General features: G+C 50.3%; 1 protein-coding gene across 1 annotated transcript; it reads right to left on the reverse strand.

The window, feature by feature from the left end:
* Positions 1-13,170: 13,170 nt before the first annotated feature.
* On the reverse strand, positions 13,171-18,904 carry LOC139685216 (olfactory receptor 14C36-like; the record flags this gene model as incomplete). Its single annotated transcript, XM_071581854.1, has 2 exons — positions 18,002-18,904; positions 13,171-13,179 (listed from the first exon to the last, which is right to left on the reverse strand). Coding segments are annotated over exons 1-2 (912 nt in total), but the record flags the coding sequence as incomplete, so codon positions are not given.
* Between the last annotated feature and the right edge of the window lie 1,354 nt (positions 18,905-20,258).

Genomic DNA, 20,258 nt, shown 5'->3' on the forward strand with positions numbered 1-20,258 from the left:
TGGAGATTTAGTTGTGCACAACAAAGTAATTCATTCACTTTCTCTCTTTTCCTCCGCTCTGGATCAAGGGAACTTCTGATTCAGTGTGTGACTCACTTTGTGCAAAGAGCAAAATGGACAGAATTGGGGTAGGGAGCGCTTGGAGGGACCTTTAGATCTGTACTTGACACATAACGTGTTTTCCATTGGTCTAAAATTGCCTGCTGTGGAAAGTGGACGTCAGTGATGTGAACTTAAAATACAGCAGAGGAATTTCTTCTATTTTTGAGCTGTGCCTTCCTTTGGTTTTGTTTGCTGACAATACATGAACATCCCTGTGTGTCTCCTGCAGCTCTTTCTCCAAGTACAGCAGGTGGGAGTTGGTGCCCAGGAGCTGAAACCTGCAGGTCCAGCCTTTGGTGGAGGAAGCTCAGATTGCACAAGGCTGCTTTGAGTGCCAGGGGTGTGATGAGGGATATGGTGGGGGGGGGATTAGGGATAAAGTCTGATGGATTGTCAGACAAAAAGGGTCTTGATTTTCATATCTATTCACACTGAATTAGGAGATGCTCTGGGTCAATATCAATAGGGAATTGCTGATAATAACGTATAAACAGGCAAAAATAAACAGGCCACAAACAGACACATTTTTGCTTGTGTTTTTTTTTTAATTATAAAATATTCACTTTGAATGCATTTCTGAGATCTGTGTAATTGACCACAGAAGATTTGAAAATGTAAAAGTAAATTATTCCCAGGGGTTTGATTTGTTAAAATGCCATCAGTGAAAAGAGACCATGAAGGGAATGAGCAGACAAGGAGACCATACCTGGTGCTTGGGAACAATATCAATTAGGGTTTGCTGCTCTCAGTGTATAAACAGGAAAAAGGAAATGGGACAAAAAGTTATATTTCTTCATTTTTTTGTCACTGTAGTGCACTCACTTTGAATACACTTCTGGTATCTGTCTAATGAAGCACAAAAGAATTGAAGACTTAATATTAAATTATTCCCCAAGGCTTGTCTTGTTAGAATATTTTGAATGTTAATGAGCACTCTGGCGCTGAATTCCTGAACTGAAGATTTGAAAACTGAAAAAACCTCTAAAAAAGCAAAATTCATCATCAAACCTTCAAGTTCTTGAGAGTGTCAGCAAGTCCCACTGAGGTCATGACTGAAAAGAGATCCCAGAGGGGAAGAGCAGACAAGGAGACCCTCCCTGGGGCTGGGGAAGCAGCAGCTCAGAGTCAGTGGTTACAGATGGAAAAGGGACTGTGGAATGTGGCTGTGAAAGTGCCTGATGGACTGTGCCAAGCAGGACAGCCAAGCCCTGCCACCCATCTCTGGTTCCTCACAGGATGCTCCTGGAGCAGAGTGATGTGGGGTGTGGAATGGGGAGTGCAGGAGAGCAGTAGGACACCTCCACAGCTCTATGGAGTGGGTGAGGAGGTGACAAGCCCTGGGGCTGTAAGGAACTGGTGTCTTCTCCTAGGCTGTTGTCTTGGTTTGAGATAAGCAATTGCCAACCCCCCCAAGCACAGAGAGAAAAGCCTCCCTCCTAACACCAGGGAAAGGGAGGAAAAGAGAGGGGAAAAAAAAAACCACTTCAAACTGCATTTATACTAAATCTACATATATTTTTACAGGAAGAAAGAGACAATTAGAAGAGAGTACAAATATTCACTCACACAAGTCTACAACAAGTTCCCCACCTCAACTTCTTAACGAACACACAAATTCTACTGTCCTAACTACACATTACTTAAGAAGAAGCTTATTCCCCAGGGAGACAAACCCAAGCAGAAAGGAGAGACCCAGAACAACGCATTTTACTTTCCTGAGGTACCCTGTGAGCCAGTGGTGGGCCTGGTCCTCTCCATCCCCCCTGGGACAGCATCGTGCGTCCTCCCAAGAGGAGGGCTGAGAAGCGACTGCCTTAACCACTCCCACACTGGTTCCTACTTCCCTGGAGATGATGTCATAATGTGGTATGGAATACTAAGTTACTGGCTAGAAGAGGTCAGCTGTTAGCTCAGCCCAGCTCAAGTCAGCTGACAGCTTCGGCCTAGTCCACACTTCAGAGCCCAAATCTAGGCCCACCTAGGTGAACCCATAACAGCTGTCAAGCCCCAGGAAACTGCCCTGTTGCAGAAAAGCACAGTGAAGAGCCAAAGTGTGTGAGAGCAGGAGAGGGCACAGCAGTGTCCCTTCCACAGCCAGGCCTCCAGGGACACACCTGAAGGAGCAGCAGAGCAGGGTCTGGGCTTTGTCTTTGTTTCCTGGACACCCTGGCCAAGAGGCCCCAGGGCAATTGTCACAGATCATCCCCTGCAAACACCATTCCCAGCACTGGCCTCTCACCCACCACTGACAGGTTGTTTGTCCTTCCATGAGGACACCAAATGAGCAGCTCACAAGGCCATGCTGCAATTGTACAGAGGGGACTTCAGCATGCACAGTGTGTATGTGGGGGAGATGAACCCAAGAGAACACAAAGACCATCAGCTCATCCTGGAGGTGCTGGGAAGGGCTGTGGGACACACAGTGTCTCGAGGTCACTTCACTCTGGGCCCCACATCCCCTGGAAAACCCCCAGGATGCAGCACTGGGATGTGCTTCTGAGCACAGAGCTCCCCCTGTGTCCATCCCTCAGGCCGTGGGGCATCTCAGAGAGGGGCAGAGCAGGTGACACCCCACAGGGCTGAGGTGCCTCCAGTCCATGGCAGTGGCAGTGAGAGCCCAGGGAGGGACTGTGACTCCTGCAATGATCTCCCCTTGGGTGTAAAAAGGGAAAGACTCTGTTATCAGCGGTTTGTAAATAGCCCACTGATATGGTGAAGAGGTTTCTGCTTCCAGGAGCCAGGCTAGGAAAGCGGCAAGCAGGGCTCCCTAGGATCAGACCCCTTAGAAGCGAGGTCGGCTCCTCCCGCCCCCGGCCCGGCGACGGCCCCGAACGGAACAAGCCCGCACTTGCCAGGAGTCCACGAGGAAAAGCCAAGTTTATTGCCACGCGCCAGCTTTTGAGGAGAGCATGGGAATTCCTCGGATGTAGGTGGGGAAGAGGGGCGGAGATGGGGCGGAGTAACACAGTTCATTGGGTACATGCAAACGAAGGGAAGGAGGGAGGGGAGGAGCGGCAAAAGGACCAATGGGAGAATGAGATGGGCGGGGAAAGTCTACCGTAGGGCTTCCGACACTTCGAGGCAGGGACAGCCCCTGCCCAGGCTCGAGCGGCGCCTCGTGGGCGCCCCACCGGCAACCACCCCCATGGCCGGGTCGGGCCAGGACAGGGGGATGCGACCCGGACGGTTTTGTGGGAAGAGGAAACTTGGATAAGGAACGACTAAGGGAAAAATAACCAGGGTAGCCACATTAAGGGTATAACATTTAGACTGGGGAAGCATCAATATAGGGTGTGAGCTTATTAGAGTCCTTATAAATCTCTCACAGAGCTTCCATATTTGGGGAGCCGGGTTCCTGGACTTCGGCGTCCTTGTCTATCCATCTCTTGTAGTATTTTTGCCACTGTGTAAACCCCGGGTCTCCTCCGACATCTCCTCCTTTTTTATCTTTTAATGCCGGGTAGGCACGAGGAGCCTGAAAAGCTTTAAAAACTTTGAAAAGACTTAAACATTCAAGGAAAAATACAGCAACGAGTAAGCAATATCCTTAACTGGAATAAACTGGGGCAGGAATTGGGTTTACAAATCATTGTAGGCTTGAAAAAGTAATCAGTTTTAAATAAAATTACATGAGGCATTAACTTATACATTAAAAAAATTAACGATATGTAAAGAAACACTGCAGATTCCGACTTAAATTTCTGATAAAAGGCAATACATGTAAATGAAACTCGAATGATAGCTGTCACTCTTCAGATATGTTCTTCTCTTCACAACCTTTTAATACTTCTTATCATTAACATTTTCATCAAACCTGTATCCCTTCTTTTTATTTTTTCTCCTTTCTTTTTCTACCTCTCAGGTTCTTTCTCCTGCTCCTCTCTCCAACCTATACTTGCACTGGCCATCCTTATCTTACCCTACACAAACAAGCTTTCTTCTACCCTTTCACAGACCGTCTTTTGACCTGCTAACACTTTATTTTATTAAATCTTTACTCCAACCAAAAGGCTGTCAATAAAAAGAAGTCAAATGCATATAAAGTAAATGTTAGTACAATTAAAATGAGATATAAGTACTTGATTTAGGCAACGGTAAATTATGTTCAAGAAGTATTGATAATAAAGAAAATGTAGAATTACTAATTGAATTTAGATGGGTAAAGTTCAGTGAAATGCATGTGGCCATCAGAGAGCACCTCTAGGAAAACCATAACATTCACACAGGGGTGATAAATATAATAAGTGTAGGGATACATCTATACTTCAACCTTACTATCTCATTCACACTGGTGGCCACCACATTCAAGCAATCACACTCACAGACCTAAATGCATTCCTAGTACACCCATTTATGGCCCATGTTAATGATTATATGTTGTTCAGAGATCTGCAAAACATAATTAAAAGACAGTTACAATATGAACATATACAGAAAAAAATTCTCAACAGAAGACTTGTGCTTTCCAAACAGGATTTAAGCAAGATCATTGTCCTTCTCCTTTGCATGATGGCTTTTCTGGTGTTGTGATGGAGACAATCTACATCGGTAACAACATCTCTGATAATCCAGGTACTTCTGGTCCATGGGCGCAGCCATCTTGGGCCGGATGTTGACAAAGGGAGGGGGTGGGGCCACCGTGGGAAAGAGGAAGTTGGGTGTGGCGTAAGGGTTCCCAGGGACCGCCTACCACAGAGATCAGCCCCTCCCCTTTTAACACCACGCCCAGGGGGTGGGCATCGGATGCCTCCTCCCCCTTCCCCCAACCTCCATTTTGTGGCGGCCCTTCACCACGCTCTCCGTCGCCATCTTGTGGGCACCCAACACGTGCAAGTGGAGAGGCCCCAACCGCGGCCGTCACCGTGCTAGCAATAAATCCAGGGTTCACCGGTGGATCGGTGGAGGGGGGCCCCTGAAACCGCGACGCAGGTACTGCGCTTCAACCGCAACTCCCTGCGCTACTCTATCCTGGGGCCCCCTGGATCCCTGCGGCCTGGTCTGCTTCTAGGATTGAGTGAATCAGTGTCCATGCTACTAATGCATGCGAGGCGTGTTTGCCGTTTCTGTTAGCCGCCGCCCACAATTTTCGTCTAAAACAGTCCCATTCCGTTGTAGTAAGATGAAAACGCAGGGAGTAGTTCTCTTTAGCCATGTATTTCAATAACGATCTTATTGCGGCCTTGTCCACTTTACAGTTCGCCTGAGTTAGAAGGGACTTGTCTCGGTTTGAGGGGAAAAACCAAAATGTTTTACCCACAAGCAGGGGAGGGGCCTCCTCCTCAATAATCACACCACTCTTTATCAAATTTAAGAAAAGGAATTATAATACAAGAAGGATAACTGCTATATATATATATATATATATATGTAAACAGACTAGTGCAACCCACTTCCCCAACACCATAAGAGGAAAAAAAAAAACAACAACAACAAAACCCAGCAGGTTTTCCTCCGGGAGAAAAGGTTATACTTAAGTGTCCTTGTCACAGCCCGCTGGCTGCAGAGTGAGTTTCAGTCCCTCTCCAGCGAAACAGACGAGCAGTGGGCTTTCAGATGGACTCAGTCTCTTTCCCCTGTGTTCCCCGTCCAAGAAGCAGACAGGTACGAGCAACCAGCAGCAAATCCAAGGCAGGTAGCAGCACGGCAGGAAAAAGTAATCCGAAGTAGGCAGCGGCAAGACAGCCAGGGAAAACCCCAGCAGTAACCAGCAGGGCAGCCTGCCTCCTTGGAGCCCCCACTCCCCCGTTCCGCCGAGCCAAGACTGAGGAGAATATCCAAAAAAAAAACCAAAAGAGACAAACCTGCCCCCACCCCAGCGATCACAGTTAACTACTTCTTTTGTTAACCGCTGGCCTGGGCAGTTAAGTGGCAGGGGAGAGAATTTACATAATAATCCCAAACTACAACATTATCCACCCCTAAATTCTCTTCCATGCCGATACTCTACATTAAACTTAAATTTTCTTTCAAATAATTAAGTGTTTACAAATACAGTAATATGAGTCGTTTACCCAGAGATAAGTTCCCCTTGAGGTACACATCGTGTCTCTCCATCTTCCTGCATCACCCACCAGGTGGAACCAGATCCTTGAGCAAAGACAACCCCACGAATGGGTTTGCCTTTGCCTGAGGCAGGGTTGATCCAGACTGTTTTCCCTAGCATACCTCTCAGGTGTATTACAGGGACTTTGTCTCCATCTACAGTGTGAAGGGGTTCTGATTGGGCAGGGCCGGCTCGATTGACAGAGCCTCTAGTGTTGACTAGCCATGTAGCCTTTGCTAAGTGTTGATCCCAGTGTTTGAAAGTCCCTCCACCCAACGCCTTCAAAGTGGTTTTCAACAGTCCATTACACCGCTCAACTTTCCCGGCAGCTGGTGCATGGTAGGGGATATGATACACCCACTCAATGCCATGTTCTCTCGCCCAGGTAGCAACTAAGCTGTTTTTGAAATGAGTTCCATTATCTGACTCAATTCGTTCTGGGGTGCCATGTCGCCACAGCACTTGTTTTTCCAGGCCTAGGATGGTGTTCCGAGCAGTGGCGTGAGGCACTGGGTGTGTCTCCAGCCACCCTGTGGTTGCTTCCACCATGGTGAGCACATAGCGCTTGCCTTGGCGGGTCTGTGGCAGTGTGATGTAGTCAACCTGCCAGGCCTCCCCGTACTTATACTTATCCCAGCGCCCACCATACCACAGGGGCTTCACTCTCTTAGCCTGCTTGATGGCAGCACATGTCTCGCAGTCATGGATAACCTGAGAGATAATGTCCATGGTTAAATCCACCCCTCGGTCTCGTGCCCATTTATAAGTGGCATCTCTGCCCTGATGGCCCGAGGCATCATGGGCCCATCGAGCCAAGAACAGCTCTCCCTTGTGCTGCCAGTCCAGATCTGTCTGTGATACTTTCACTTGCGCAGCTCGGTCTGCCTGTTGGTTGTTGAGATGTTCCTCATTGGCCCGATTTTTGGGCACGTGTGCGTCTACGTGGCGGACTCTCACAATCAGCTTCTCTACTCGGGTGGCAATATCTTGCCATATATCGGCAGCCCAGATGGGTTTCCCTCTGCGTTTCCAATTGGTTTTCTTCCATCGGTCTAACCATCCCCAGAGAGCATTGGCCACCATCCATGAGTCGGTGTAGAGGTAAAGCTTTGGCCATTTCTCCCGTTCAGCAATGTCCAGGGCCAACTGCACGGCTTTAAGCTCTGCAAACTGACTCGACCCACCTTCTCCTTCAGTAGCTTCTGCAACTTGTCGTGTGGGACTCCATACAGCTGCTTTCCATTTGCGATTAGTCCCTACAATGCGACAGGAGCCATCGGTGAAGAGGGCGTAGCGTATTTCCTCTTTTGGCAATTGATTGTATGGTGGAGCTTCTTCCGCACGTGTCACCTGCTCTTCCTCTTCATCTGCTAGACCAAAATTTTCACCTTCAGGCCAGTTCGTGATGATTTCCAGGATCCCAGGGCGATTTGATTTTCCTATACGGGCGCGCTGCGTAATCAGGGCAATCCACTTGCTCCAGGTAGCATCAGTGGCGTGATGTGTAGAGGCAGCCTGTCCTGACAACATCCACTTCAGCACTGGTAGTCGAGGTGCCAGAAACAGCTGTGCTTCTGTGCCAATCACCTCTGAGGCGGCTTGGACTCCTTCATAGGCGGCTAGGATCTCTTTCTCTGTGGGGGTATAGTTGGCTTCAGATCCTCTGTAGCCTCGGCTCCAGAATCCAAGTGGTCGGCCTCGAGTCTCACCAGGCACCTTCTGCCAAAGGCTCCAAGACAGGCCATTATTCCCGGCGGCGGAGTAGAGCATGTTCTGTATGTCTGGTCCTGTCCTGACTGGTCCAAGGGCTACAGCCTGAGCAATCTCATGCTTGATCTGGTCAAAGGCTTGTTGCTGCTCAGGGCCCCAGTGGAAATCATTCTTCTTACGGGTTACCAAGTAGAGAGGGCTTACGATCTGACTGTATGCTGGGATATGCATCCTCCAGAACCCTATGGCACCCAGGAAGGCTTGTGTTTCCTTTTTGCTGGTAGGTGGAGACATTGCTGTGATCTTATTGATGACTTCTGTTGGAATCTGACGGCGTCCATCCTGCCACTTCACTCCCAGGAACTGGATCTCTTGGGCTGGTCCCTTAACCTTACTCCGTTTGATGGCAAAGCCAGCTCCCAAAAGGATCTGGATGATTTTCTCTCCTTTCTGAAAAACCTCTTCTGCTGTGTCCCCCCACACAATGATGTCATCAATGTATTGCAGGTGTTCTGGAGCCTCACCCTTCTCCAGTGCAGTCTGGATCAGTCCATGACAGATGGTGGGACTGTGTTTCCACCCCTGGGGTAGTCGGTTCCAGGTGTACTGCACGCCCCTCCAGGTGAAAGCAAACTGTGGCCTGCACTCTGGTGCCAGAGGAATGGAGAAGAACGCATTAGCAATGTCAATAGTGGCATACCACTTTGCTGCCCTGGACTCCAGTTCATACTGGAGCTCCAGCATGTCCGGCACAGTGGCACTCAGCGGTGGGGTAACTTCATTCAAGCCACGATAGTCCACAGTCAATCTCCATTCTCCATCAGACTTATGCACAGGCCAGATGGGGCTGTTGAAGGGTGAGTGGGTTTTGCTGACCACCCCTTGGCTCTCCAGTTCACGGATCATCTTATGGATGGGGATCACAGCATCACGGTTCGTTCGGTATTGCCGACGGTGCACTGTCGTGGTGGCAATTGGCACTTGCTGTTCCTCAACTTTCAACAGTCCAACAGCAGAAGGACTTTCTGAGAGACCTGGCAATGAGTTCAATTGTTCAATCCCTTCTGTCTGTACAGTGGCTATTCCAAAAGCCCATCTATGCCCCTTTGGGTCCTTAAAATATCCATTCCTGAGGTAGTCAATGCCCAGGATACATGGGGCGGCTGGACCAGTCACAATGGGGTGTTTCTGCCAATCTCTCCCTGTCAAGCTCACTTCAGCTTCTAGCACAGTCAACTCTTGAGATCCCCCTGTCACCCCAGAAATAGAAATAGTTTCTGAGCCCACATGTCCTGATGGCATTAATGTGCATTGAGCGCCAGTATCAACCAAAGCCTTATACTTTTGTGGGTCTGATGTACCAGGCCATCGAATCCACACAGTCCAATAGACACGGTTGTCCCGTGCCTCTACCTGGCTAGAGGCAGGGCCCCTCTAACACTGATCCTGGTCATAGCGGTCAGAACCTTTTCTCGATGAGTACACCTGGGAGGTGCCCTCCTGTGGGTCAGATTCTTGCCCGTGGGAAACTGGGACTGCACTTACTCTCACTGACCTTCTTCCATTCTCCTTCAGTTCTTGTACTCGGGCTGCAAGGGCACGGGTGGGTTTCCCATCCCACCGTCCCATGTCTTCTCCATGTTTGGCCAGGAAGTACCACATCTCAGTTCGTGAGGTCTGTCCACTTCCTCTGGCTGGGGGGCGTCTGGCTCTGACTTCAGAGGTTCTCATTCGCACTGGTGCCACTTGGAGACTTTCCCTAATTTCCTCTCTGATCGCTTTTACCTCTGCAGGCAGCGTCTTGAGACTCTCAACCAATGTCTCTACAGCAGAAATACGGGCCTGCATTGGGCTGTGGGTCATGCTTTCATATATCCGGAGCTTATTTGCTACTGCGCCCACTGTTTCATGGTTCTCTTCCCTATACATGGATGCCAGGAAATCGGTGTATTCAGCTGGCCCCGAGCGTGAAAGGTCCCACCACATATGTGGTGTGCATCTGACCTTGTCAGGGTCATTATTGGCTTGCCCACCTCTTCCAAAAAGCACGTCCATCATTGCCATCTCCCTCAGACGTAAAATTCCTTCTTCCATCGTCTTCCAAGTCTTCCTAATATGATGTTCCTGCAGGATTTCTCTATAAACAAACTTCTCTCTTACACTCGTTAGAAGTCGTGCCCAGAGTGAAAGGGGCTTTGATTCCCTCACGAACACCTGTTCAATAGCCACGTCCTGGGCCAGAGCCCCCAAAAACCTGGCTTCAGCACCATCCAGTTGTAAGGTTTCACCCATAAGGTCCCAAACTCGGATCAACCAAGTCAGGATGGGCTCACCCGAGTGTCGAGCAATGTCTTTCCGCAAACTACGGAGATTATCAAATGACAATGACTCAGTGATGATCTCAGGCTCTGGGTCTGCTTGCTGTGGAGGTGCAGCAGCCCCCTCATCGTCCGCTGGATGGTCTAATTTGGTCTTATATTTCCTTTTCTGAATAGGGGCAACTTCCATAGGCTTGGCCTGTCCTCCTGGTTTAGCCTCATCCTTTTCTCCCTTCACTGTGGCATCAGGGGTTTTATTCTCTCGCTTTTCCCCCTTCACTGGGCTAGGTTTCTGAATGCATTCTGGAAAAACCCTGGCCCTACCTTCAAACATACTGTAAGCCGCAGGGATACAACCTTGCAGAAAAACCATAAAGAGCAAGATATCTCTGGCATCCAGGGAGAATTTAAACATCTCAAAAGCTGTTGTAGCAGACTTGAATGGGGAATGGACAAAGGGTTGGGAGAAGAGATTCCCCTTTGTTCCTTCCCAAGGGTCCGTACTATTATCACTGAATCCCCAGAGGTAGCAGCTTAGGTTGCGGCAGGAAAACAGCCTGGAGAACACCACCCACATGACATCCAAAGGCATCGAATTCATGGCACCATAAACCCAGAGTAAGAACTCAAAAATAAATGCGGCTATTTGAGTTTTGCTCATTGATTTGTTGATAAGACTTAAACCTGCCGCTTCTTTTGGCATGAATTTGTACCAACAAAAAGCCAATATATTATACAGGATGGTCCTGATGAACCCTAAGCTCAAGACCCACATGGTGCCACAAAATAGCAGTTATCCTTCTTTGTTTACAAGCCCCACACATTGGGCGCCAAGAAATGTCTCGGTTTGAGGCGAAAAAACCAAAATGTTTTACCCACAAGCAGGGGAGGGGCCTCCTCCACAATAATCACACCACTCTTTATCAAATTTAAGAAAAGGAATTTTAATACAAGAAGGATAACTGCTATATATATATATATATATGTAAACAGACTAGTACAACCCACTTCCCCAACACCACAAGAGAGGAAAAAAAAACAAACCAAAAGAAACAAAACAACAACAAAACCCAGCAGGTTTTTTTCTCCGGGAGAAAAGGTTATACTTAAGTGTCCTTGTCACAGCCCGACTGGCTGCAGAGTGAGTTTCAGTCCCTCTCCAGGGAAACAGACGAGCAGTGAGCTTTCAGATGGACTCAGTCTCTTCCCCCTGTGTTCCCCGTCCAAGAAGCAGAAAAGGTACGAGCAACCAGCAGCAAATCCAAGGCAGGTAGCAACAGCAGCGCGGCACGAAAAGTAGTCCGAGGTGGGCAGCGGCAACACAGCCAGGGAAAAACCCCAGCAGTAACCAGCAGAGCAGCCTGCCTCCTTCGAGCCCCCACTCCCCCGTTCCGCCAAGCCAAGACTCCCGAGAAATCCAAAAAAAAAAGAAACCAAAAGAGACAAACCTGCCCCCACCCCAGCCATCAACAGTTAACTACTTCTTTTGTTAACCGCTGGCCTGGGCAGTTAAGTGGCAGGGGAGAGAATTTACATAATAATCCCAAACTACAACATGGGCCTAAATTTGGGCTCTGAAGTGTGGACTAGGCCGAAGCTGTCAGCTGACTTGAGCTGGGCTGAGCTAAAAGCTGACCTCTTCTAGCCAGTAATTTTGTATTCCATACCACATTATGACATCATCTCCAGGGAAGTAGGAACCGGTGTGGGAGTGGTTAAGGCTGTCACTTCTCAGCCCTCCTCTTGGGAGGACGCACGATGCTGTCCCAGGGGGGATGGAGAGGACCAGGCCCACCACTGGCTCACAGGGTATCTCAGGAAAGTAAAATGTGTTGTTCTGGGTCTCTCCTTTCTGCTTGAGTTTGTCTCCCTGGGGAATAAGGTTTTTCTTAAGTAATGTGTAGTTAGGACAGTAGAATTTGTGTGTTTGTTATGAAGTTGACGTGGGGAACTTGTTGTTGCAGACTTGTGTGAGTGAATATTTGTACTCTCTTCTAATTGTCTCTTCCTTTCTGTGAAAAATATATGTAGATTTAGTAAAAATGTGGTTTGAAGTGTTTTTTTTCCTTTCCCCTCTCTTTTCCTCCCTTTCCCGGGTGTTAGGAGGGAGGCTTTTCTCTCTGTGCTTGGGGGGGTTGGCAGTTGCTTATCTCAAACCAAGACAGTCAATGGTGCCGAAACCCGGGAGCGATGGAGGACCTTGGCAGGTGTCCCAGAATCTTGGCAGGCTTCCCGGGAGGATTGTTGTAGAAACACAGATTGATAACTGCCTTGTTTAGGTACACCCAGAACAGAAAATGTAAACAACTCTCCCTTACTGCTGAATGCTCGTTTTCACTGTTTCACTGTCTTTGTGAGTTCAAACAGCTCGACTGGTGCCTGCTCTGACTGTAGCCACTGCAGAAAAGAGAGGCCCATGTAAGCTGTTCATGTGTGGCAAGACACGGCTGTTTGAGTTGAATCCCTGAGGACTCATCATGTGAATGCTGATGTGCCCAGGAGCTGAGCTGATGAGGAGCATCTCACCTGGACTGGCATGGGGAGGAGTTGTTCCTGGCTCAATGGGGCCATGGTGCCTCAGGCCACCTGTAGGTGGATAAAGTCGAGGGGTGGATTTACCTGTGAACACTGTTCCTAAGGTTATCCACAGTTGTGAAGCGTGTTTGCCATTGTGAGACCCCAGTGAATGGGGAAAAGAGGAGCTGCGGAACCCCCTGCAGAGAACCCGACAGATGCGGCGCCCAGAACCAGCGCCCGCAGTGCTGAGCGACCCGCAGGAACCAGAGCTGTCGCTGGCGGGGCTGCCGCCAGGGCTGCGAGCAAGCCAGGGGAGGCTGCGAGCCGGGGGAGGCTGCGAGCCGTGAGAAGCTGTGAGCCGTGAGAGGCCATGAGCCGTGAGAGGCCACGAGCTGTGAGAGGCCACGAGCTGTGAGAGGCTGCGAGCCATGAGAGGCTGTGAGCTGTGAGAGGCCATGAGCCATGAGAGGCCATGAGCCATGAGAGGCCGTGAGCTGTGAGAGGCTGTGAGCCATGAGAGGCCGTGAGCCATGAGAGGCCACGAGCCATGAGAGGCTACGAGCCGTGAGACGCTGCCAGCCATGAGAGGCCGTGAGCTGTGAGAGGCTGCGAGCCGTGAGAGGCTGCGAGCCGGGGGAGGCCACGAGCCATGAGAGGCTGTGAGCTGTAAGAGGCCACAAGCCGTGAGAGGCTGTGAGCCATGATAGGCCATGAGCTGTGAGAGGCCACGAGCCGTGAGAGGCCATGAGCCATGAGAGGCTGCAAGCCCAGCCAGGGCTGCGAGCGAGCCAGGGCTGCGAGCGAGCCAGGGCTGCCTCTGCCTCTGCTGCTTGCTTGTGCTGCTGTCGGGGCTGCTTCTGAGGCTGCCAAAGCTGTTAGGACTGCTGCTAAGGGGGATGGGTCACATGGTGAACTGTAGTACTTCTGTGTGACCGAGGAGAAAGACATGAAGAGAAGCCTGCGTAAGCTGTTGATGTGTGGTGGGACACTGCCGTTTGAGTTGAATCTTTGAAAACCCGTCGTGTGAGTGCTGATGTGCCCACGAGCCGAGCCAATGAAGAACATCACATCCTGGACTGGCTGGGGGAGGGTTGTTCCTGGCTCAATGGGCCTATGATGCCTCAGACCACCTGTAGGTGGATGAGGCCAAGGGGTGGATCTGACTGTGAACACTATTCTAACCCCAGTGGGAAATTAAAGACTCCTGAAGAGAGGATGGTGACCCTGGTGAAAGACATGAATCATCAGATAAGATGACCTGAGTTGAACTGCTTTGTTCCCATCTGAAATATCTACCCACTCCTAATGGACTCTTAGCCACATTATGGAGGGGTGGGAAACAGCCCTGGAAAAATAAGGAGTGTTTAAGCATGAGAACCTAAGATATGAGTGACATAATATGGTATGGAATAAGGGGTGGAGAATGTTATGGGTTCACCTAGGTGGGCCTAGATTTGGGCTCTGAAGTTTCGACTAGGCCAAAGCTGTCAGCTGACTTGAGCTGGACTGAGCTAACAGCTGACCTCTTCTAGCCAGTAATTTTGTATTCCATACCACATTATGACATCATCTCCAGGGAAGTAGGAACCAGTGTGGGAGTGGTTAAGGCAGTCGTTTCTCAGCCCTCCTCTTGGGAGGACACACGATGCTGTCCCAGGGGGGATGGAGAGGACCAGGCCCACCACTGGCTCACAGAGCATCTCAGCAAAGTAAAATGTGTTGTTCTGGGTCTCTCCTTTCTGCTTGAGTTTGTCTCCCTGGGGAATAAGTATGTTCTTAAGTAATGTGTAGTTAAGACAGTAGAATTTGTGTGTTCGTTATGAAGTTGAGGTGGGGAACTTGTTGTTGCAGACTTGTGTGAGTGAATATTTGTACTCTCTTCTAATTGTCTCATTCTTTCTGTGAAAAATACATGTAGTTTTAGTATAAATGTGGTTTGAAGTGTTTTTTTTTTCTTTCCCCTCTCTTTTCCTCCCTTTCCTGGGTGTTAGGAGGGAGGCTTTTCTCTCTGTGCTTGGGGGGGGTTGGCAGTTGCTTATCTCAAACCAAGACAACTGTCTGCTCTTTTCTATGGGTCTGAATCCTGGGTCATCTTCCGCCACCACCTGCGGCTCCTCGAACGCTTCCATCAGCGCTGCCTCCGTTCAATCCTAAACATCCACTGGTCTGATTACATGACCAATGTGTCTGTTCTGAACAGGCAGGGGTCACCAGTATGGAGGCCATGCTGCTGAGAACGCAGCTGTGCTGGGCAGGGCACGTCTCCAGGATGGAGGATCACCCACTGCCTCCCAAAGATTGTGCTCTGTGGAGAACTCGCCACCGGCTGCTGCAAGAGAGGAGCCCCAAAGAGGAGATACAAGTACTCCCTGAAACAACAGCTCAGCCTTGGCCATATTACCTGCCCCAATGCTCCACTCTGGCCTCCAATCAGGATTCATGGAGACACACCATTCACGACGCTGCTGCTTCCTTTGGGAACGCAGCACAGTCAGTCTGGAGGAGAAAAGACAACGCAGACAGAACCGTTCCTTGCCAAATGGCCAAAGGAGACATTTCCCTGTGCCTTTTGTGACCGGACTTGCCTATCCCGTATCAGCCTTTTTAGCCACCAGCAGCTTGCAGCAAGAGTGGGTAGTGCCCTTCCCAAATCTTCATTGGCAAAGCCTGGCCATGAGAATGCTTTTTGCTTCAGGACTGACCCCCAAGACACTCCTTCAATCAATCACTTCAACAGTGCAAAGTCTCCCTGCTATCAGTCCAAGCTGTCAGTTCTGCTGCCCCTTCCTTCCTTCACTCAGAATGGAAAATTCCATTATTTCATATTCTTTGTACCCAAGATGGCCCTGCCCACCACATCACCCACCAGTCACAGAATCATAGAATGCTTTGGCTTGGAAAGGACCTTAAAGAGCATCTAATTCCCATCCCCTGCCATGAGCAGGGACACCTTCCACTAGATGAGGTTGATCATCCAACCAGGCCTTGAACAACTTCTGGGGATGAGGCAGCCAGAACATCTCTGAGCAACCTGTGCCAGGGTCCCACCACTTTGCCAGTAAAGATTTTCTTCCTAATATCCCATCTTACCCTTCTCTCTATCAGTGTGAACCCATTGTCCCTCGTCCTGTCTCTACAGGCCATTGTAAACAGTCTCTCTCCATTGTTCTTGTTGGCCCCTTCCAGGTCAGGTCCTGGAAGGCCACAATTAGGTCACCCCAAGACCTTCCCTTCTCCAGGCTGAACAATCTCAGCTCTCTCAGCCTTCCCTCATGGCAGAGCTGCTCCATCCCTCTGATCATCTTGGTGCCTCCTCTGGACTTCCTCCAACAGCTCCATGTCCTTGCTGTGCTGGGACCCCAGAGCTGGAGGCAGCTCTGCAGGTGGGGCAACATCCAACCAGGTGTGTTCCAGCAAGGACAGTGTGGAACCTCCTGGAACCAGAGGGGACATTGTGACACCACAGAACCTCCTGGAACCAAAGGGACACTGTGACACCACAGAACCTCCTGGAACCAAAGGGACATTGTGACATGGCACAACCATTCAAAGCAAGCAGGGATCATGGACACTGCAGAATGTCCTGGAATCAAGGAGCCCTTTGAGGCACTTTAGATGCTCATGGGAACAAAAGAATCCTGGGACACTCATCACAGACCAGCCCCTCCCAATGACCATTCCCAGCACTGGTTTGTCACCCACCTCCGAGAGGTGGTTTGTTCCTTCACAGAGGGACATCAAGTGACTGGGAAGAAGTGCAAGAGGTCCCAACTCTTTGTTTTCTTGGGCACAGCTTCATCTCTGCCACCAAGGGCTGTGAGCAGACCTGCTGTGCTGAGGCTCCGGGGCCTGGTAGTCTCCTGGCACAGCCCCAGGAAGGCTGGGCACTGTCACCCCTTGTCCTGCCCTCAGCATCACCCCCCATGCAAGTGCCCCAGCAGAGCTCTGAGCAAGGTGTGAGGGACAGGATGTGCTTCCGCAGGCTGGGGGTCAGGGTTGGGCCTTTCTGCTGCCTCCAGCCAAGCCAGGCTTTGCTCAGCACCTGAGATGCTGCCCAGAGCCTTTGCCTCCCTGCAGTCGTGGCCTCCAAGGATCTGCTGGGACGAGTCCCTGGGGAGGCTTTGTCAGGATTGGTCCTTGGGGTGGCTCCTTAAAACTTCTGGGGCTGCAGAAGTTTTTTTTGGGTTTTGGCTTGGGAGCTGTGAGAGGTTTGTGCAATTATGGCCTCCAATTATCTCCTTAGGGTCACAGGACTGGGAGGGAGCACGGCCAGGACAGCTGAGCCCAACTGGCCCAACGGACGTTCCCTTTGATGCAGGGCTGTGCTCAGGGTGTTAATGGGGGATGGGCAGGAAGGGCTGATCTGTGTCTGGGCTGGGCTGGGCATTGGGCACTGAGTGGTGAGCAATGGAGCAATGGTGTTGTGCACCTCATGTGCTTCTTGTGGGGTTTCTTTGTTAAAGATCCAGTTTTATTACTGCTATTGTTGTCATGGGTAGCAGTAGTGTGTTCACTGAGGGTAACACAGAACACTCACCAGAGCATTTTCCCTGTTTCCTGCTGTAGCCCCTGCAGTTACAGGGCTCTGTTTGCTGGTTCATACACAGATTTAGAGGCCCAGGAGAACAAGCCAAACAAGGAGCCTCTACAGAGTCTATTCCTTGGCATGTTCTTGAGAGTGACTTTGCAAAAAGCCCTAAGGTTGCATGTCCTGAGCTAAGGAGAAGCCCTTTCCTGATGGAGCTGCTGTTGTGGAGCCCAGCTGTGTCCCAGCAGTGCCCATGGCCTGTCCCTGCCTGTGAGCCCAGGATGGACATGCAGCAGGTCTGTGTCCCAGCTGGCAGAGGACCAAGGCCTTAGTCCAGCCCAGGGGCTCTGCAGGAGAGTGTACAAGTGGAAAGAGAGCAGGTCAGCAAAGGCCCAGTGCTGGTGCTCCCTGGCAGTGCTGCTGTGCTGGGACTCTTTGCCCTTCTCTGCACACATGGAACTGCCCAGTAGGTGCCTGAAAGTCTCAAATCAAAGACCCCTAACCAGCCAGGCAGGGCTATTGCAAGAGAGTATCTTTAAAAATAGAGATAGCACAATTACTCAAGTACAGATTTAAAAGAGTAAAACTAATGAAAATAAAAAATGTATTAGATGAGAGGATGAATAAAATAATTTAATTGAGCACAACATTATGACAAAAAGAACCCACTGACCACCAAGGAAAACCTGGGAAGTCAAATTGAGCCTGTCATGAGTTTTATTGTGAACACTGTACAGAAGAAAACTGGCAGGTTCTTGCTCCTGAAAAGCATCCAGTCATCATTTTCCTCAGGGCATCCTTGAGATCCTGGTTCCTCAGGCTGTAGATGAGGGGGTTCAGTACTGGAGGCACCACTGAGTACAGAACTGTCAGGGCCAGATCCAGGGATGGGGATGAGATGGAGGGAGGCTTCAGGTAGGAAGATGTGCCAGTGCTGACAAACAGGGAGACCCCGGCCAGGTGAGGGAGGCACGTGGAAAAGGCTTTGTGCCGTCCCTGCTCAGAGGGGATCCTCAGCACAGCCCTGAAGATCTGCACATAGGAGAAAACCATGAAAATGAAACAACCAAATCCTAAACAGACACCAAACACAATAAGCCCAACTTCACTGAGGTAGGATTGTGAGCAGGACAGCTTGAGGATGTGGGGGATTTCACAGAAGAACTGGCCCACGGCATTGCCCTGACACAGGGGCAGGGAAAATGTATTCACTGTGTGCAGCAGAGCATTGAGAAAGCCACTGGCCCAGGCAGCTGCTGCCATGTAGGCACAAGCTCTGCTGCCCAGGAGGGTCCCGTAGTGCAGGGGTTTGCAGATGGCAACGTAGCGGTCGTAGCACATGATGGTGAGGAGGGAAAACTCTGCTGAAATAAAGAAGAAATAAAAAAAGACCTGTGCAGCACATCCCATGTAGGAGATGGTTGTGGTGTCCCAGAGGGAGTTGTGTATGGCTTTGGGGACAATGGTGCAGATGGAGCCCAGGTCTGTGAGGGACAGGTTGAGCAGGAAGAAGTGCATGGGGGTGTGCAGGTGGTGGTCGCAGGCTATGGCGCTGATGATGAGGCCGTTGCCCAGGAGGGCAGCCAGGGAGATGCCCAGGAAGAGCCACAAGTGCAGGAGCTGCAGCTGCCGCGTGTCTGCCAATGGCAGGAGGAGGAACTGGCTGATGGAGCTGCTGTTGGGCATTTGCTGCTTCTGGAGGTGGGGCACTGTCCAAGGAGGAAATAACAGTGACAAATCAGATGAGATATTTCTGAGAATAATCACAGCCATATCCCAATACCCCTTTCCCTTCTACTCACACTCCCCACTTTTCCTTTTTCAGGAAAATTTGCTTCATATCCATGGCTGGAGCCCAGCTTGGTGCTCACTACATTTCCCAGGAGGAGCAGCCCCTCTGCCCACTGGCTGTGAGGGTCAGCCCTGCTCTGCTCCAGTGGGGTCATGGCCATCGTGGGGGCAGGGCCCATCCTGGTGTTCAGCTGTGTCAGATGAAACTGCTCCTAAAGCAAAAGTTCTCATGGGCATCTGCACTCCCAGTTTTGAGAAGATTTCAGGATTCCAGAAGACAGTTTCAGAGATTTGCGTGTTTTGTTTCTGACTCCCCTCATCTTCCCTGTGGAGTTTCCTGGATGGCAGAACCCCTCAGCATTTGTGCTGCCCTGAGGAAGAGCAGAGCAGGGCTTCCCAAACAGGACCATGTCTGTGGCTTAGTGCAGAGTGAGGGGAGCTGCTCTGTCCCTCTGCCTTCTTCCAGCTGCCCTGGACTTGGACCTTCCTCAGACAGAGAGTGATCACACTCCCATCTTTGTCTGAAATTCCACCAGACACTGTTGAGAGCAGAGAGATCCATCACAGACCACTCAATGTCTCATCCTGGCTCAAGGTCTCAAGGACACACGTGGCTCATCTCACCAACTCAACAGCATTTCCTGGGATGGGCACAGCATCTCTGCCCCTCTGCACTGGGGATTTCAGATAACACAATTGTGTTATGAAGATGATTTGCATTCTTGAGGGCAGCTCCCAGATTGGAAGGACATCTCAGAGAAGAGCCAAGTGTCCTGACAATGGGGTTTGATTCTGGGAAACACACCTCATTCTCCAGGCACACAGAATTCACTATTGACAGCCCCACAGCTCAGAGGAAAATTGGAATGTCTCATTCCCAGGGACCCACGTGCCTGAGGGGGATCACAGGATCAGTGATTGACTCTGTAGCTTGAACTCCCATTCCCAGTGAACCTGACTGAGAGAAGGAGGAATCAACCCCGGCAACATGAGCAAGTTGAGGAAAAAGGAAATGCACACTGAGGGTCCAGCTGGGAGAATCCAGGGCAGAACCAGGTGGGCACTCAGGGCATTGTCACCCTGATCCAGCTGTGCCACCTCCCAGACACCAACAATGCCAGGTAGTTGTTCTCAGCTCCTGTTCAGCTCCTCAGTGTTCCCTCTGCATGACAAACCACCAGGCATGTGGCTTGAGAGCCTGATAGAAATCCCTCCTTTCACCTTCCCCTTGAAGAATACCCTGGAAAAT

This window comes from Pithys albifrons, unplaced genomic scaffold (assembly GCF_047495875.1).
Source record: "Pithys albifrons albifrons isolate INPA30051 unplaced genomic scaffold, PitAlb_v1 scaffold_44, whole genome shotgun sequence".
In the NCBI taxonomy this organism is placed as follows: domain Eukaryota; kingdom Metazoa; phylum Chordata; class Aves; order Passeriformes; family Thamnophilidae; genus Pithys; species Pithys albifrons.